The following is a 19,629-nucleotide window of genomic DNA, read 5'->3' as shown; positions in this document are numbered from 1 at the left end:
ATTTAAAATAAAAATAAAGTATACAATTAAATATACTATATGGCTTTTAAAATTCGTTTATTCGTATGAAAGTATATGTGAGCTGATCATATAGTATTTAAAATATAAATTTTGTATTAAACATTAGTACGTGTACGTCTTTTTCTGTATATAAAATGCACAGGTACAATAATGAAATAAACTCTATTCGTAGAAAATGTTCGAATCATCTGAATAACTGTCTACTTTACATTATATTACAGATTATTTTTATATCTTCATTCGTAATTAAAATTTATCGCATATATTCGTAGTCGTTATAATGTTATCTTAACAATTAAATAGAACATATATACATATGCATAATTTTAGGTAGCTTTTTTAGGTGGCGGCCTATAAACTCCAACTACAACAGCATGATCTCTTTCATATGGTTCCAATGTAATTTGCTCCTGTGGTTTCAGTTTATCAGCAATTAATTTTTTTACTTCTGAGGCAAATACTGCTTCGGGTTGAGCTGTAGAATCTATACAGCTCGCCTAAATCAAAATAATGACTATATAAACTTAAAGGCATAAATAAAAAATAATACAATATTTGAAATCTATTAAAATACTGATTAATATACTTGCCTTGATAGAAATAACAAAATGACCTCCGTTCTTCAGGAAATATTGGGCATTCAAAGCTACTATCCTAGCTTGATCGGGTTGCGCCACGTCAGCGAATATTGTATCTACCATTCCAATAAGCATTCTATACTTGTGAGGATGCCTCGCATCTTCAATTATGGGAATAATATTTGTTCGTTTCTTAGCAACATTTATAAGATCTCTGCCAGACCTGTGAGAAAATTCTACAGCATATACTAATCCTTCCTAAAATAAGAAGAAGAAACAAATTTATCATCGTGTATTACAAATGATATGTAGGCATAATGTAGGTCTAATTACAATTCATAGATTAAATAAAAAGGTAAACTGTTAATTTTGTACAAACGTCTTTTTGGAGCAAGATATAACTTATCTTACTCAATCAGAAAAACGGCAATGTAATTTCTGTAGCATAACTCCGACACCAAATTAGCAATAATATACTAAAGTGGCTCTAATGTATGCAATTTATACATATTAAACAAAATATTGATATAAACTCACTGGACCAACAACATCTGCTACATGTGATACTGTAGTTCCAGATGCAGCACCTAAATATAAAACTTTGCTTCCAGGAGGCATGTGAATTTGATCTACTCCTCCGAGTATAGCTGCAGCTAACTTTGATCTAAAAGGGTTCCAAACTCTATATTCAATTTTTTCACCATTCTCTCCCTGTAATATCCATATATGAGTAATTATTATATTTTCCATATTAACATAACAAATTATAGTAACTTGCTTATGTACCTCTACGCTTATCCTCTTTTCACCATATACTTCTGAACCTGGTACCAAATTTAAAGTAACTAATGCATCCTCCTTTCCTCTTGCTATAAAGACACCTTCGTGACGATGTGGTTCTATGACTACAGTTTTGCCACCTTTAAAACCACCTCCACCACGTCCTCCTCTTCCACCTCTACCTCCACGTCCTCGTGGAGTACCACCACCTCTTCCACCGCCTCGACCACCTCCTCCTCCTCTGCCTCCACCACGTCCACCTCGACCACCTCCTCCTCCTCGTCCACCTCCTCGGCCTCCTCTAAATCCACCACCACCTGGTGAAAATCCTGTAATGAAATAAATTTTGTAACAACAGTAGATACAGTAGCATTGATATAAAATACTGATACGATACATGATATTAGATAAGAGAGCATTGTTATAAAAACAGTACACAGAACATAAAAAGAGCGACAAGCGGGAATTCATTGTTTATTGCCTTCTATTAATTGTAAATAAAAGATTATTTAGTTCTGAAATGGAGAAAGCGATAAGCTTTCCATCTAGAGTATTCCGAGGGATCTTATAGGTTAATGTAACATACTATCACACAGATACAAAAATTATAATTTATCTGACTGAATGTCCAATATATTCATATAAAAAATGATTAATTATGTTCAAACAGATCCATATATATATTTTATAAATTAAATAATCTTATACTCCATGAGTATAAAAGAAGTTATTATTTACGCGCTATATTGTAGAAATCGTGTTGTAGTAAAAAGAAACCTTCATTTTATAAGATATTAAATATAAGAATAATATTTTTTAACGACTACTACTTACCTGGCTTTCCCATTTTAAAAATTAGATGTATAAATTTATGTTCCTAATTTATTTTAAGTTATATCTATCCATACACGTGTAGCAGTACAGACGCTGAATGAATGCTCACGGAAACGACATTAAGTTGCGAACATCTTCCGGTTTAGACCAGTATATCGATTTAAATATATATCGATACGTAAAGATTGATTCATACTTCGAAAATATTAAAAATTTACGAATAATTTAGTATAAAATTTTCAAATATTATTGAAATTTAAAATTACTTACATATTACGATTACAATATGATTATAATTATTTCAAATATTGATTATTTTTAGAGTACATAAAAAAATTTATATATTTTTTCTATCTTACGCATAATATAAATTATGTTTGCATGTACGTATATTATTTATTATACTAAACCTTATTAATTCTAGTATAATCTTTACTTACATAAGTGCACATTAGTAGGACTTCATTAACTTTTTAATGTGTTACCTATATCTATATTGTAGTACTCGTTATTTGTTTATGTGTTTATTTCTCTTCCGATTTAGTACAAAACAACGATTATAAAATTATAAAATATAAATTATGTAATATATATAATTAAAAATCTCAAAATTGTAATATATTGCAGTGTTTCAATGTAATTTTTGTAACTTATATACTAAATCTTACATTACTATATTATAATAATACAATATCAATTATACAACATATTGAATGCATATATTGAAATATAGAATGTATTGTATTGAAATAAATTAAACAATTATTCTTTTAGAACATTAAAAATTTCTTGTTACATATTTAAAAAAAATATTGTTTTACGAACACAAGATTCGTAGTTGATCTATGAAGCGTATAAACGTAATGCATTCGCTTTTATGTGCAATGACCAGTTCAAATAACGTTATATATATAACCTTATCCGTTGTTTGAAACTTAATGATTTTTATATTAATAAATAAATGATATTTGTTGTGTATAAAATTGTTATTTATTTAATAACAAATATAGAAATATGAAGTAATCATAAATATCCATTTAACAATATTCTTAGTTATTTAAAATAGAAAGTTTAACTATATGTTTACATTTACAGAATCAGCGTTGACGGCTTACTTGTATATTTTCCTTACGATTACATTTATCCAGAACAATATGCATATATGCTCGAGCTCAAACGTGGCCTGGATGCTAAAGTATGTATTTTCAACACTTTTGTGTCATATAATTATTAATTAACATTTAAATTTTATTTATAATTTTAGGGGCACTGTTTATTGGAAATGCCATCGGGCACTGGCAAAACTATAACTTTGTTATCATTGATTGTAGCATATATGTTGGAAAATCCATTGGATGTGACAAAATTAATTTATTGTTCCCGTACTGTACCAGAAATAGAGAAAGTCATAGAAGAATTAAAAAAACTTATGGATTATTATGAAAAAGAAACAGGAAGTAAACCTAAAATTGTTGGCTTAGTTCTTAGTTCACGAAAAAATATGTGTATTCATCCAGAGGTAATTAATTTCAAACTTAATTGCTTTTCATAAATGTGCCTTATATGAATGAGTATATTAACAATAGATTTAAATTAGGTAAGCAGAGAACGTGAAGGCAAAATTGTTGATGGTCGTTGTCATTCTCTCACAGCATCATATGTTCGTGAGAGACATAACTATGATGAATCAACACCAATTTGTAATTTTTATGAAGGATTTGATATGGAAGGTAAAGAACAATTTATGCCACCAGGAATATATTCTATTGACGATTTGAAAGAATATGGAAGAGACCGCAATTGGTGTCCATATTTTCTTGCAAGGTTTACAGTAAGTATCTCAGAAAGCAGGTTGTTTATTTTAAGACAATATAAAGTACTAATGTTTTTTATCGTGTAATTCTAGATTTTACATGCCCAGATTGTAGTGTACAGTTATCATTATTTATTAGATCCCAAGATTGCAGAAACTGTGTCAAAAGAATTAAGCAAAAGTTCTGTAGTAGTATTTGATGAAGCTCACAATATAGGTACAATGCAGCTAATACATTAGTTACGTGACAAAAATTAAATAAAGTTTAACTACTTAATTAATTTTAGATAATGTATGCATTGATTCAATGAGTGTAAAAATTAATAGAAGAACTTTAGAAAAAAGTTCAGCCAATATACAACTTCTTGAGAAAACAGTGGCTGAGTAAGTTATGTTTTAAATGTTATATTGTCTAATATATAATTATAAAGCCATTATAAATATTTGTGATTTAGGATGAGAGAGGATGATGTAAATAAATTAAAAGAAGAATATGAGAGATTAGTAGAAGGATTAAAAGATGCACATGTTGCAAGAGAAACAGATATTATCTTAGCTAATCCTGTCTTACCAGATGAAATTTTGCAAGGTAAATTCTTAATTCTACATCTGTTTAAAATAATTATGGATTTAATTTATATATATTTGTTATAGAGGTGGTCCCTGGTAATATTAGAAATGCAGAACATTTTGTCGGTTTTTTAAGACGATTTGTAGAATATTTAAAAACGCGTCTACGTGTGCAACACGTAGTTCAAGAATCACCTGCTGCGTTTCTGAGAGATGTTCAAACAAAAGTTTCAATAGAACGTAAACCATTAAGATTTTGTGCAGAACGACTAGCTTCTCTTTTACGTACTATGGAGATAACCGATTTAACCGATTTTTCACCTGCCATATTAGTGACACATCTGGCAACATTAGTATCTACATATACAAAAGGATTTACAATTATTGTGGAGCCATTTGATGACAAAACACCTAATGTTTTAAATCCAATTCTTCATTTTGTTTGTTTAGATTCATCCATTGCAATAAAACCTATATTTGATAGATTTCAGTCAGTAGTAATTACTTCAGGAACATTGTCTCCATTAGACATGTATCCTAAAATTTTAAATTTTCATCCAGTCATAATGTCATCTTTTACTATGACATTAGCCAGACCTTGTCTCTTACCGATGGTAAGTGTGATATTGTTTAGAATATTAATTACTAAAAAATTAATTCAAAAATAATGTCAGATTGTAGCGAAAGGTAACGACCAAGTTGCAATTTCATCAAAGTATGAAACAAGAGAAGATGTTGCTGTTATAAGAAATTATGGTCAACTATTAGTTGAATTCGCAGCTACTGTTCCCGATGGTTTAGTCTGCTTTTTTACCTCCTACTTATACATGGAATCTGTCGTTGCTGCATGGTTTGTTTCGATTAATTTATACTGATAATATCATTATAATAATATAATTATAGTTTATTTTTATAGGTATGACCAAGGTGTGGTAGATCAACTTCAAAGACACAAATTATTATTTATTGAAACTCAGGATTCTGCAGAAACGAGTTTAGCTCTTATAAATTACATACGAGCATGTGAAAATGGAAGAGGTGCTGTTCTCCTTTCCGTTGCACGTGGCAAAGTATCAGAAGGAGTTGATTTTGATCATCATTTGGGAAGAGCTGTTTTGATGTTTGGAATTCCTTATGTGTATACACAATCGCGTATTTTAAAAGCACGATTAGAATATCTTCGTGATCAATTTCAAGTATGTTATTAAACAAAATTGTAGATTTATAAATATTTATATTAATAGTATCAATAATATGACCATTTCTTTCTTCTCACAGATCAGAGAAAATGATTTTTTAACTTTTGATGCAATGAGACACGCAGCACAATGCGTTGGAAGAGCAATTAGAGGAAAAACTGATTACGGTATAATGGTATTTGCAGACAAGGTAACAAAAATTATGACAAATAATTCTAATTTTTAACAATCATTTCTTTGACAATATTTATTTTTTTAGAGGTTTTCGAGAATGGATAAACGAAGTAAGTTACCAAAATGGATACAAGAACATTTAACTGATAGTTTGTGTAATTTATCAACCGAGGAAGCTGTGCAGGTAAAACTAAAAATTTAGAACGCCTAAAATAAATATTAGTAATTATTAATCGTAACTTTTAGATAAGTAAACGTTGGTTACGACAAATGGCCCAACCATTTACACGTGAAAATCAGTTGGGATTATCCCTATTGACACGAGAACAACTTGAAAAAGAAGAATATGGCAAAATTGAACAGAAGGCGCAACAAAATTAGATATATAATATGACATTTATAACAAAGTTTGTGCCATTTTTAACATAACGTATAGTGTATAAAAATATACTGCAACTTGTGTTTTGTATAGTATTTATATTATAGTACATATAAAATGTATTAATTTTTGCAATGAAAAATATTTTTTCCAATAATATACGATTTTTATAAATTAATAGAATTAATATTTAAAAATTTAACCACAACTAACAGTAAAAATTAACAAAGTACAGCAAATCACTAAGGGTACAGAAAATATATCTATGCAATTAAAAAAGTTTAATAACAAAGTATGGTGATGAAATCTTAACAGTGTACAAAATACAATTACATCTATGAAATTCATTTAATATCACCATCTTACAATAACTTGGTCTCCATCTTGTATTGAATAGTATCGGAGTTCCTGAAGCGGTTTATCAAGAAGTATTTCATCTTTCGAAAGCTAAAAAATTACATAAAAGTAGTATAAAAAATACATAATAAATCCAAATATATATTGAGGATGTATAAGTCCCGTAAGTTTATGATCACGTAAATACATTTAGATGCACGATATGAGTTCCCGACGCTATCCTGTCGCACCCGACGACGGCCACTGTAATGGGTAAATATCCCACACTACTCCGTCTTCCCTCCCCGAGTAGGTTGTCTTTGAAAAATTTCTTCCACGTAAAAAGTACACGATAACGCAAACTTGTTATTTCGCTCAAATATACCCCAATATACATATATAAATTGTAAAATGTTATAATTACATTTTGTTGTATAAATGAAAGTCTTGGAATTTTTCCTCCAGTTCTAAAAAGTCGTTGCGCAAGTCCAATAACTTTTTGAACTTCCATATCTTTTAATAGTTTTCTTTTAATTCCTCTAGGTTGATTTGGATGATCTGGGCATACAAACTCTACTGTTATGACGTTAGAAACCATTTCCACTTTCACTTTAGGTGATGGAATATCAGAAATTCCACATTCTAAAAATTTTAAACAATATATCATGATTAAAAGTTAAAGAAGTACTAACTTTTAAACGTATTAATTGTATTTTTTATTTACTTGCAACTAATGTTGGATATCGAGGGTGTTCAATTATGAACCTATTTCTCTTGTCTACATCATTTTCCGTTTCGGTCCACTTCGATAGAAATAATTTCAAATAATCATACTCAGCACCACGTCTTTCATCTTGTAAGATTTCAGTGCCATTTAATGATTTTAATTTTGAAATTCTTGCTATGATTAACTGACGTGCAGTTTCTAAATTTTCATTTTTCAAAATAGGATTTTCTCTAAATTTCAAATCTTCCAAATTATTTAGCTTTTCTAATTCTGATACAGATTGCCACTATAAATTATATTATCGAATTATTTTACTTTATAATTTACCTATATCATATAAATATTTATTTTACCTCTGATATGTTGTTTTGCGATATATGTAATTGCCGCAGATTAAAAAAGGCTGTGGTTTTTGCTGTTGGTTCAACAGTTAGGAACCTTATTTTGTCTATCTTATTGGAATTTAAATTAAGGTACTCTAAACTGTAAAAAATCTTCAATGTAATATAAATATCTTACTAATAAATAATATATTATTACAAATTATAATCAATGGTACACACACACACACACACACACACACAATCAAAATTATTAACTTGCCGTGGAAGCGATCCCAATTTAAGAATATCATCCCAATTAGATATCAAATTTCCTTCAAGAGTTAATTTACATATTTTCATTAAATTTTCATCTTTTATTGGCTTGTGTATGATGTTAACAATGTTGAAAGAAACTGAAAGTTCTTGCAAAGATGGAAACATACTCATACATCGTTGAATGTCAAACCAATTATAGTTCATTCTTGCTATAGTTAAATATTTAAGCATAAAAAATGAATCTTTTAATATTTCCATATTTTCTTCAGTTGGTAAATAATTTTCACTAAATACATAATAAAAATAGATATTAACAATGGTAATTACTTATTATTAACATATTTAAATAAGATTTTGGTAATCTACCTCAGATTAAGCCGAACAAGACAGTCAAGTTGACAACAGATATCTGCTATAATTCGCCAACTATTTATTAAATTTTTAGATAAATCTAATTCTTCCAAATTTGGACATAATTCTTTTAATTCTCCAGGATTACCAGTAGTACTAACACATTGTTCTCTTAACCACACAATTTTTAATTGATCAAATTTGCTTTGCTTCTTATTTACTTTAGAAAAACCAACAACTTCCAAAAAAGGTGCATTAATTTCTTTCTGTAAGCTTGTTAAGGTGTCTCTGTCAATGCCAGCTAATTCATCATTGATAAGGCCATAACGAATTTTAATAGCTTCAGGACAAGAAATCCCAAATTTTGCTTTACCTGGTCGTATAAATGAACCTGATGTAGGATGCCTATTACAAAACAAAAATATTTTATTCATATATAACTAAATTAATTATATAATTATATTTTTGTATGGTTTTACCTAGCTTTAAAATATTTTACTCCTTCATATGTACCATTGTGTTTTCCACGTGTTGGATCATCCCAATCTATACCAAGCCACAAACCTTTAGTTTTACCAACAGGACCAACGTACTTTAATGTACCTTGATGTCCATCACACTCAATTCGGCTGTCAATTTCATATTTTTTATCTTCTACCATACTAAAAGAGAAAAATTTGAATGATATTAATCATAAAATATATTTGAATTGTACATCCTTTTTATTTCAAAGACACAATTCGAAAAATATCATTCTAATTTCTTTACGGTATAATTTTTAATAACAAATACTAGATGTGTACTAGATGTATATCATGTTGCGGTTCGAAACCTAACCTCAATGTAATAGATGATCATTGAAAATTATGAGGCTAATAAAATATTAATGATATAAACGAGAAAAGATTATCACAGGATACTATTGCAAATAATACTTAGGTCAAATATAAGTGGCTATACAGACATGATTTAATCAAAATTAAAAGTCATATACGGTAATATGACATTTCTCTGTTGTGTACAGTTAAGATACCTAGGACTAGGAACTCTGTAGCGTAAGATACTCCACTCAAATAATATTATGTATGTGTATGTATGCGTGTATATGTTTGACATGTTACTATACATAGATGAACCAATAGTAATTTTCTACACTTTCCATTCACTCGATTTCATGCATGAAAGATAGTCAAATAGAATGAAATCATATTTAAAACTATATATACTTATATACAAAACGGGGGAAAATTTATGTGAATCGATTTTTACAAAAAGTTGATTGTTTAAAAATAAATATTTTGATTTTATTTACTAAAGAATAATTAGATGTTACATTATACATAAATTATACATATAACACAACGTAATATAATAATGTACAGGTGCTATAAAATATACATAAATATGAATAATTACAATCTTACAATTTTACTATGCACATGTACATGTACATATAAAATTAAATATACATATGCATAAAAATGATTTGGTTTAGTTCTGATTGTTTTGTTTGATGAAATTTATACATTTGTGAGTATTCAAAAGAATTACATTATACCAGATCCTTTATTGATTTGGTACTAAATTTGCAATATTTACTGGATTTAAAATTTCAATCCAATAACCATCTGGATCTTTGATAAAAGCAATTCCTTTCATGTTACCATCATTAGGTTTCTTTACAAATTCCACATTTAACATTTCGAATCTTTTACATGCTTTTTCTACATCAGGTACTGTGATTCCAATGTGACCTACAAATTAAGGGAATATGTTGTACATGTATATAACAATTTTTTGTTTTATATATCAACAATTATATAATAGTTAAAGAGTATATTACCAAATCCTCTAGGTTCAGTATTCCCATTATGGTATTTAGGATCAGGATCAGTTTCTGTACCCCAATTACTACAAACAAGTAGCCAAAATTAATTCTAATAAATTTAAGTTAATATGTTAGACTATATATATTTTTAAACATACTGAGTAAGTTCTAAAGTAGCTTTACGACTAAATGTCCATTCAATACTTTCTCTCTTATCAGTAGGTATGTCTTTTGGATTTTCATATCCCAAAAAGTACAGAGAGAATTTCATTTCAGGAAAGTCAAGTTTCTGTAATAACTGCATACCGAGTACTTCGGTATAAAAAGGTAATGATTTTCTTGGATCTTTAATACGATACATTGTTTGTTGCATTATATAACCATTTGTCGCTGGGTCAGGCTTTTTGCAAAGTTCCCGAGCTTCACAGTTTGTTAAGCCTGTGTGTTCACCCATCTAAAAAAAGAAAAATAATAACAGATTTATTTAAGTATTACATCATGATTAATGATAATAATAAATTTATATAAAAGAAACTCTGCAGTTACATTTCTTTGTGATATCTCTCAATTTTATCAGCCTGTAGATAAAATATCATTAGATTTCAAGGACATTACATATTGTAAGAATATTTTTACGAAATACAAAGAGATTGAAAAGCTGATAAGAAAATTAAAATATAATTAATTTAAAAACGAGAATTTATTTCTAATAAATAAAAATTTGATATCTTTATTAACATAGGTTTTTGCAAAAGTCAATCTTTTTTTATGATTTACCGCATTAATATATGACTTCTTTCGCGGAACTCTGCCATGAAAATCATTGTTTCGTAAGATTCGTCGACATAATTCCGGGTGAACTTTTTTATGAAACATATCAGCTACCGCATTTGCGAGTTGAGGAGCGGATTTAGTAGGATTTTTTTTTTAATTCGCGAATGATAACTTTCTCCTCTCTTCCAGTCAATTTCTTTGGTCGACCTGATCGATCTTTGTTTGCAAGTGTCCCCTCATTCTTTGACTTTTTTATTATATAATGTATTGTGGACTTACTCCTGTTCACAATTCAGGCAATCTCGTTATATGATTTGCCGTTTTCATGTAATCGGAATATTATTTCTCTTTCACACTTTTTTGTTTTAAATCTTTTGGTATTTATTTTAAATACTATTGTGCACACTTTTACGTTACTGTTACTGAGACGATATCCTAACATCAAGTGAACGTACCAATATTTTCATTTAGCAATGATGTTTACATTCGGTGCAAAGGAAGATGAAAAACTATCAACAGTGTTACAGCATTCGAATATTTTTGTGAGATATTTATCATGAATGTTTGTAACAAATCTATCATAACTCCTGTCTATATTGTCGAATCGTTTTCAAATTTTACTGATGTAATCTTTAGATTTTCCCGTTACTATAGATACCAAATTGTTTTAACAAATTAATTTAGTACCTCATTTTATTAATTGATATTTGTAAGTGTAAGCGTTCGAATACTTTCGCGAGCCACTGTATATGTTATATATTTCACCAAAATTGTATAGGTTAAATAACAAATGTGTGAATTTTGTTAAGACACAATTATCATACCAATAATGAGATACGACATATATTATTATGTATCTAAAATGTTATCTATTGCTATACATACATTGTTTTTTGATATATTTTTTACCTTTTTAGAAAATAAATATGACGGCCGACTCTTGGTTACACGCTGACACACAGAGCGGAAGTGTGCGAAGATTTGCGCAAAAAGTGGAATATCTTTCATTGAGTATAACGTTTATGTAGTTGTGTTGTGCTGTCTGCTTTACTTCGATTTCCTTTATCTGTCAAATCGAAGAGATTGGTTATAAGTACTCTGATAATATCAAAGAGAACACGTTAATTTAAATTGTTAGTAAAATGGCACATTGGTTTCATCGTAACGTGCTAAAAGCCACGACAAATCAAAAATTCGAATTAAAAATAACTGATCCTACTGATGCTACAAGAAAACTATGCAGGTTAGCTATATTTATGAAGAAATTAAATTAAACGCATTTAATTCTACATATGCTTGATAAATATTTCAAATATTTTCATTATATTATAAAAAATTTATTTCAAATAATAAAATATAATATTATCAATGTTATATTGTATTATATTGTTCATTATAGTGATCTAAGATTATCAAGAAGTCGTCTTTTGGAGTTAATAAAAAATGCAAATAATTCAAGTGATACTATAGAACCAGCCTTTCATAGCTATTTAAGCTTAGTGTATGGATTTATATGGGAAATAAATTCTGCTGCAGAACAATCTGAACATGTTGGCAGACCTAATCCTAGCAAACTTAGAAATGTTATTGTATATAAGTGGACACACACTTTATTGGGATCAAGTACCTAGTAATATATTCTTTTACATTTATTTAATCCAAAATATAGTTTTACCATATAATTTAAAATATCTATTATAGTTCTAGTGCTGATTCTGTTTATGAAGCAGCTAATATGAGCATGAATGTAGGACTTTGGTTCATGAAACATGCTGCAATGATTGCTGCCAAGGATGAGTAAGTATAAGCAGTAAGATATAAAATAACCAGAAATGTAAAATAAGTAATATTACAAGAAGTACCATCACTACAATTTAGTATAAATATGAATGAAGCAAAAGATGTACATACTATGCTAAGACGGGCTGCAGGAATATTTACTTTTGTACAAACAGAATTTTTACCACAATTGGCAAATCCTCCACCATTAGGAAGTGATCTAGATCCAAGAATAATAAATGCATATGTGAATCAATGTACAGCGGAAGCACAGGAAGGTTGAACAATGAATAAATTCATAATATTATACATCATTTATCATTTTTCAGATGTTAATGAACAGATGTCTACTCATATTATGTTATAGTGACAGTAGCCAGAGCAGTGGAACTAAAACATAATGCTAATTTAATATCAGCACTAGCTAATGAAACAAGTAAATTATTTCTGGATGCTGCTAATACCTTACGTCCATTTAAAGCAGAGATATCAGCACAGTGGATTAAATATCTGGAACTCAAAGCAGCATTTTATCAATCCTATGTAAATAAATTATTAAAAGTTATAAATATGAAAAAATACAAATTTCTTACACAATTAAACTTTATAGGCTTATAATTATTGTGGTGAGAATTTATTATCTATGGATAAGTGTGGAGAAGCAATTAAAGCCTTACAGGAAAGTGAAGCATGTTTAAAGAAAGCAAAGACATTATGTCAGGAGTATGGAAAAATAAATGGACCAGCACCTAGAGTAAAGCCAGATCAACATGCTGTATTTAAACGCCTAACACCTATAGTAAAACTTACTCTTGATAAATGTAACCGTGAAAATGGTTTAATGTAAGTATCATATCTCTCTCTCTCTCTCTCAGATTAAAGGAAGCAACTTCTGAATAAAATTTAATTTTAATAATTTGTACTTTAAAAGTTATCATCATACAATACCAGGGGAGGTTCCAACATTGGATACAAAAGCTACTTTTGGTTTAGTAAGTCCAATTGATTTTCAAATGCAATCACATCATCCTATATGGAACTTGGATGTATATAGAACATTGTCTGGATTAAACCCTGCTAAACTAGAAAAAGAACAAAATTTACCTCCTGTTAAAGAAGATTCAATTCATCAAACTACCAAAGATCCAAAGAATACAAGTGGATGTTTATTGCAATAAATTGTTTAATGCAGAAATACAGGTGGTAAATTAAGTTTAGCGCTTTTTTTTTATCAATGAAACATACAATGTTATCACAAAATTAATCTATTAATTTATTTATAAAAATTCGCTTATGCGTTTAGTAAAGTGCAAACTGACAATATAGTATTCAACTACCATTTAAAACTTAATTGGTTTAGCTTGTGCATTGAATATTACATATATATAACTAGTCTTAATTAAAAATTCCTGCACGAACTAAGTTACATATTAACATAAGCAAAAATATTTTCACATCCATAAAAAGAAATATATCTTTATATATTTCTAATATCTTTATTTTATTTTACTAATATTAGTTATATCATATATATTATATATGTAATGTAATTGTCCCATTTTCATATTGAATACATAAGATATTATTATCATTTTATTTATATAAAAAATTAGACATATTAGAGATAAAATTCTTTTTTTTTTCTTAATTTTTACATCCCTATACAAGCTAGTCAATGTTTGGCAGGTTAGAGCATAATAATATAGTAACAAAAACTACGTTTCATGGAAATATAATTAATAAAAAAATATAACTGTTTTTCATAAAATATTTTTTATGAAATCTATTTTTCCAAAGAAGTATCTTATGTATCTACAATATAATATTAATATTGTACATAATGAAAAATACTTTGTGAAATTATGTTTTATATTTATTAAAACTATATAGAAAAGTGCAATTATGTTATATATAAAATATTTATTTCTAATTTTTATATATACATGTATATAATTACGTATACATATATATCATTAATTAGAATTTTATCAATGTACCTAATTATGTATATATGTTTGTTTTTACATGTAAACTAAATTTATTTTTTAAATATTATAAATTAAAATTCGTAAAATATATGATGCTATTTACCAAAACAGTGTTGTGATTTCCGTTTAATATTTCATAAATACATGTCAGAAATAAAAATGTAATTTAAAAATATTTTTATTTAAAAGTCAAAATATTTAATTTCATAAAATAAACTTATCAAATATTGCGCTATCTTTATCGAATGTTACATTTGCTGTACGCATTAAGAAGCATTCCACTTCATGATTATACACTACTATTGATAAGTGGATTCTACTTCTACACTTAACCCGGACCTAACCCGAACCTAACTCCAACCTAACCCGAACCTAACTCGAATCTGGTAACACTGCCTCCACTCATTGTCAGTCGTCGGTCGTGTATCGTCGCTTCCATTCAAGTCGTATTATTCACATTCTGTAGTGTCTTTGTGCAGTAAAAGTATGACGTGCATAAGGATGTAGTTTCTTCCATATATATATTTTTAATTATATTCACCTTCTGCTGCAGTGTCAGTAACTGTGAAATAAACTCCAAACTTTTATATAATAGCCATGAGAATTCTGAGATATACAACTCTTTCTTTTAAATATTGAAATTGCTGTATGTTCGCGTCAGACATTACTTGCAAGTATAGTGAAAGTTGTCCGTGTCTTTGACCTAATTCAATTCCTTATGTCTCTTGGACATAAATGTACATTTGCAACATTCCAAAATAAGATAAGCTTGTTATATAATAATTATTGTTGATAATATTATATGGTTATTAACATACGAAAAGAACAGAAATTTGAGTTGCCATAATGACGAGTACGGACACACGTGACGTAATCCGAGTTGGGTCTCGGAAAAGCGAGGTAAATGTACAAATACGTTAATTTTTTATAAGAAAAGAGAAAGTATGATTTTGTTATATTCTTATAGCTTACCATTAATTACTGCTGTAATTTGCAAAATTTGATATGATTGGAAATAATAATAACTAGATAAATACGCTCTCTAATTATTCTTCAGAATGTAAAAAGGATAAAAAACAATATTTTTTCCATAGCTTTATCTTAAAATAGCTCTTCTCATCCATTTTAAAGAGTTATAAATTATACTTGACACGCAAATGACATAATATATAATTTATAAAATGTCATAAGATAATTATTGTTCTTGAATGTACATTAGTCAGCAGTTTTTAATATTGTATCCTGATGTATTGGAAAATATTTAGTATTTATTTTATACTATGTATTTTGAATCTGTAGTATGCAGTATGCCTTATCAAATATATATAGTACAAATATAACTGCATATTTTACACTAAATTTTAAATATCATTATAATTATTTCAGTTGGCTTTGAAACAAACAAAATATGTAATAGAATGTTTAAAAGAGTATCATCCAACAAGTGAATTTAAAATAAGTAAGTAAAATTATATATACAAACTTTTATTTGTTTAAAATTCTAAAATTTGTTTATTAATAATTTATTAAACATTTATTTATTATAATATACAAAGCATGTATATATATGCTTCAAAATTTGTTTATATTGTCATTGTTAATAAATAATCATTACGCACATGCACAGACATACACACATACACATTAAAATTAACACTCTTATATAATATATAAATCATAGCAGACATTATATACAAACTTATATAAGAAATACCTATATGACTTCTTATATATGTATTTATCTGTAGACAACTTGTTTCTATGGAAATCTTTAATGAACTTTTGAATAACAAATTATGAATTTAATTTACAGTTACAATGGTGACCAAAGGAGATAAAATCTTAGATAAATCTTTACCTAAAATTGGGGAAAAATCTTTATTTACAGAGGAATTAGAACTTGCCCTTGAAAGTGGTCGTGTTGATTTTGTTGTACATTCATTAAAAGATTTACCAACATCATTACCAGAAGGAATGGCATTAGGTGCTATATTAAAGTGAGTATAAAATAAAGTTAATGATATTGCAAGCAAATGTAATATTCTATTCATGTTTTGCTACTTCAAAATGGTGGTTTATTTAGAATTTAAATTTGTAATAAAATTATCATATTCATGAAAGCAACGTACTACATATGTAAAATATGTATTGTCTATAGTCTATGTAGATTATTCTGGTTAAATTTTATTAAGTGCAGCACTTTCATATATATTATTTAACTTTAATATCTCTTTCTTGTGTTTATGTTTAATGGCAAAAAATGTTACTATAATATCTGACAATATATAATATGTTTTCAAAATATTCTTCTTATAATTTTACTGTGTATATTTTGTACATTTCATTAAGTTTACATTTCATTAAGTTTACAAGATAAAGTAAAGCTTTTGAAATTTTAAGTAAATATTTTTATAGACGTGAAGATCCACGTGATGCAGTTGTTATGTCTAAGAAGTACAAAAATGAAACATTATCTACCCTACCAAAAGGTAGTGTGATTGGTACTAGTTCATTGCGTAGAACAGCCCAGTTAGCTAGAAATATGCCACACTTAAAAGTGGAAAATATTCGTGGCAATTTAAATACTAGATTAAGAAAACTAGATGATGAAAATGGTCCTTTTGCAGCAATTATTTTGGCAGTTGCTGGTTTAAAAAGGTTGAATTGGGAGAATAGAATAAATCAGGTGATTTTTACTACAGTTTTGTATAAAATTATAATAATTTTATTTTTCATTATATATCGAAATTATAATAATTTCATAATAAAAATTTCTGCATTTTTTATTACATTTTATTCTGATAGATACTGGAACCAGAAGAAGCACTATATGCTGTTGGACAAGGTGCACTAGGGGTTGAATGTCGAGAGACAGATTGGAAAATATTGTCTCTTTTAGAGCCATTATATGATGTGGAAACAACTTTAAGATGTGTATGTGAACGTTCTTTTCTAAAGACATTAGGTGGTGGATGTTCAGCACCAGTTGCTGTTTCTTCAAATTTAAAAAACAAAACTCTTACGCTTACTGGTGCTGTGTGGTCTTTAGATGGGCAGAAAATTGTCAAATGTACTTCTGAAAGTAAGCTTTATATACCTGATGATGATGGAGAACCTCCAAAGTAAGCAAATCAGTTAAATAGATTATATTATAATGAATATATTATGTTATTCATAAAATTTTCATTTGTTGCATGATAGAAAATGTCCATATCGAGAACCACAACTGTACTGTAGTGTTGCACCTGGCAAAGTAAGCAATTTAAGTCTTTTGGGTGCTGAAGAGCTCGGTAAAGATCTTGGGAAAATTCTTATACAAAAAAACGCTCTGGATGTTATGGCAGAAGCAAGGAATGAAATTTTAAACTCAAAATAGCGCTCATAAACTGCGATATATAAATTAGTTTTTCTTGATGATGAAAACAAATTTAAAAAGTACGGAATTCAAAAATTTTAATTCTGATATTCAATTAATTTAGAAAACCTAACTTATAAAAGTTTCATAGTATATTATTGCACACTTTATCATAATTTAAAATGATTAAGAAGGTTTATCATATATCATATATTTCACAATGTTCATTGTGATAACTATATTTAATTGCTCAAATTGTATCCCGTTTATCGCTTTGTAAATGTAAAAAGAATTGTACAGAACTGATTATAATATTAAATACAATTTAAGTAAAAGCTATACACTGCCGTATTATAATTTTCAAATTATACAAAATGTTATTGCATTATTTATAATAATTTGCACCATTTAACCTGTTGAAACAAAGTTATAAATACAAAGGAGATATATTTGGAAACTTTATATATACATGTAAATATTGTCTATTTTTTAAATACAAATATCATTATCAAGAAAACTAATTATATTAACATAGGTATTAGGATGAAATATGTTTACAGAATATTATATCATGAAAAATATACAAAATCTAGTATTCACATTTTAATTTGTTAAATGATTATAACGATGATAACGAGTTAATTTATCATTGCAAAGCATTGTAAGACAATTTTTCTCGATTCAAAAATTTCATCATTACACCTATACATATGTATTTCTCGTTTTTTATTCTTACTGTGGGCACTTTTTTGATACTTTATTGCTTCCTTTTACCTTTATCCGTTATATCAAGGGTATGTGTTCATTCATTTTGCTGTCTGAAGAGATGAAATTGTACATTTGTACATTGATTAGGAGCTACCTGTATAGCGGCAGTGACTGATCAGATAACTCTATAGTTAATAGAAATAATATTTGTAAAACATTGTATAATGTAGTTATGTTAAGGGGAATTAAAGGACATAACATATTATATTATATTTTGTTTTATTAAAAGAAAATATGTTTGATAATTTCTTTGTAAAAAATACTTTCAAATCTTAATTTTGATATTCCATCCCTTTTTTAAAATAATTACATAAATTACATTATATACATTAAAATTTTTTAATACAGAAGGTATTACTGAATGTATTCCTCTTTTTATTAATAACATTTATTTAATTCCGCATGATACAGTTTTTTAAGAAAAACAGTTTTTGCTAAATACTAAGATATAAACAGATTCTTTCTTATTGCCTTTACTTTATAAGAATAGAACATTTTTTTATACAAAAAATAATTATAAAGTGTTTAGTATGCTAGTGAGTACCGTTGAAAATAATGTCATGTACATATGCTTATAATGATACATCTATTACAAGGATATTAATTTTATATTCACAAGGTAGAATATATATTTGCATAAATTTGTGCAAATTTTATAAAATATATTCATTATGAATATATAGTCATAATAGTATTCTTTTAGCCATTTGTAAATGCTTCTAGGAAATAACATGTTATTTAGGATCACATTTCACATGAATTCCTTTTTAAGGGAG

The 19,629-nt window shown here is 27.7% G+C and overlaps 6 protein-coding genes across 10 annotated transcripts; 3 read left to right on the top strand and 3 right to left on the bottom strand.

Annotated features, from left to right (window-relative positions):
* Window positions 1-40: 40 nt before the first annotated feature.
* Window positions 41-2,354, bottom strand: LOC126918594 (rRNA 2'-O-methyltransferase fibrillarin). The gene is made up of 5 exons (XM_050726655.1): window positions 2,214-2,354; window positions 1,386-1,708; window positions 1,137-1,310; window positions 612-857; window positions 41-518 (listed from the first exon to the last, which is right to left on the bottom strand). The coding sequence occupies exons 1-5, from the start codon at window positions 2,224-2,226 to the stop codon at window positions 348-350; spliced, it is 927 nt and encodes a 308-aa protein (XP_050582612.1). The 5' UTR covers window positions 2,227-2,354; the 3' UTR covers window positions 41-347.
* A 712-nt stretch (window positions 2,355-3,066) lies between these two features.
* LOC126918583 (general transcription and DNA repair factor IIH helicase subunit XPD) lies at window positions 3,067-6,505 on the top strand. Its single transcript, XM_050726638.1, has 13 exons — window positions 3,067-3,232; window positions 3,309-3,408; window positions 3,478-3,732; window positions 3,811-4,044; window positions 4,120-4,243; window positions 4,314-4,410; window positions 4,482-4,615; window positions 4,681-5,210; window positions 5,271-5,446; window positions 5,513-5,792; window positions 5,875-5,985; window positions 6,055-6,153; window positions 6,216-6,505. Exons 1-13 carry the CDS (start codon window positions 3,228-3,230, stop codon window positions 6,348-6,350), a joined length of 2,280 nt encoding a protein of 759 aa, XP_050582595.1. The 5' UTR covers window positions 3,067-3,227; the 3' UTR covers window positions 6,351-6,505.
* Window positions 6,506-6,614: 109 nt separating this feature from the next.
* LOC126918584 (tubulin-specific chaperone E) lies at window positions 6,615-9,492 on the bottom strand. Of its 3 annotated transcripts, none has more exons than XM_050726639.1 (8): window positions 9,395-9,492; window positions 8,841-9,023; window positions 8,377-8,766; window positions 8,015-8,296; window positions 7,765-7,894; window positions 7,409-7,697; window positions 7,109-7,326; window positions 6,615-6,795 (listed from the first exon to the last, which is right to left on the bottom strand). In XM_050726639.1, exons 1-8 carry the CDS (start codon window positions 9,487-9,489, stop codon window positions 6,703-6,705), a joined length of 1,680 nt encoding a protein of 559 aa, XP_050582596.1. In that variant the 5' UTR covers window positions 9,490-9,492; the 3' UTR covers window positions 6,615-6,702. The 3 variants fall into 3 exon arrangements, with proteins under 3 accessions (XP_050582596.1, XP_050582597.1, XP_050582598.1); XM_050726640.1 differs by having other exon boundaries at window positions 9,326-9,444; XM_050726641.1 differs by having other exon boundaries at window positions 9,199-9,409.
* A 144-nt stretch (window positions 9,493-9,636) lies between these two features.
* Window positions 9,637-12,020, bottom strand: LOC126918596 (lactoylglutathione lyase). Of its 3 annotated transcripts, none has more exons than XM_050726660.1 (4): window positions 11,873-12,020; window positions 10,348-10,643; window positions 10,205-10,272; window positions 9,637-10,115 (listed from the first exon to the last, which is right to left on the bottom strand). In XM_050726660.1, exons 1-4 carry the CDS (start codon window positions 11,969-11,971, stop codon window positions 9,928-9,930), a joined length of 651 nt encoding a protein of 216 aa, XP_050582617.1. In that variant the 5' UTR covers window positions 11,972-12,020; the 3' UTR covers window positions 9,637-9,927. The 3 variants fall into 3 exon arrangements, with proteins under 3 accessions (XP_050582617.1, XP_050582619.1, XP_050582618.1); XM_050726662.1 differs by lacking the exon at window positions 11,873-12,020 and adding an exon at window positions 11,243-11,706; XM_050726661.1 differs by lacking the exon at window positions 11,873-12,020 and adding an exon at window positions 10,967-11,219.
* A 36-nt stretch (window positions 12,021-12,056) lies between these two features.
* LOC126918589 (BRO1 domain-containing protein BROX-like) lies at window positions 12,057-14,642 on the top strand. The gene is made up of 7 exons (XM_050726649.1): window positions 12,057-12,206; window positions 12,363-12,593; window positions 12,665-12,760; window positions 12,842-13,020; window positions 13,110-13,285; window positions 13,353-13,585; window positions 13,674-14,642. The coding sequence occupies exons 1-7, from the start codon at window positions 12,106-12,108 to the stop codon at window positions 13,918-13,920; spliced, it is 1,263 nt and encodes a 420-aa protein (XP_050582606.1). The 5' UTR covers window positions 12,057-12,105; the 3' UTR covers window positions 13,921-14,642.
* A 252-nt stretch (window positions 14,643-14,894) lies between these two features.
* Window positions 14,895-19,058, top strand: LOC126918592 (porphobilinogen deaminase). Its single transcript, XM_050726652.1, has 6 exons — window positions 14,895-15,630; window positions 16,117-16,189; window positions 16,544-16,727; window positions 17,146-17,416; window positions 17,536-17,852; window positions 17,932-19,058. Exons 1-6 carry the CDS (start codon window positions 15,577-15,579, stop codon window positions 18,104-18,106), a joined length of 1,074 nt encoding a protein of 357 aa, XP_050582609.1. The 5' UTR covers window positions 14,895-15,576; the 3' UTR covers window positions 18,107-19,058.
* Window positions 19,059-19,629: the final 571 nt, after the last annotated feature.

Source organism: Bombus affinis, chromosome 7 (assembly GCF_024516045.1).
Source record: "Bombus affinis isolate iyBomAffi1 chromosome 7, iyBomAffi1.2, whole genome shotgun sequence".
In the NCBI taxonomy this organism is placed as follows: Eukaryota; Metazoa; Arthropoda; class Insecta; order Hymenoptera; family Apidae; genus Bombus; species Bombus affinis.
Note: the sequence above shows the minus strand (reverse complement) of the source record. Positions and strands in the feature narration are given on the sequence as shown.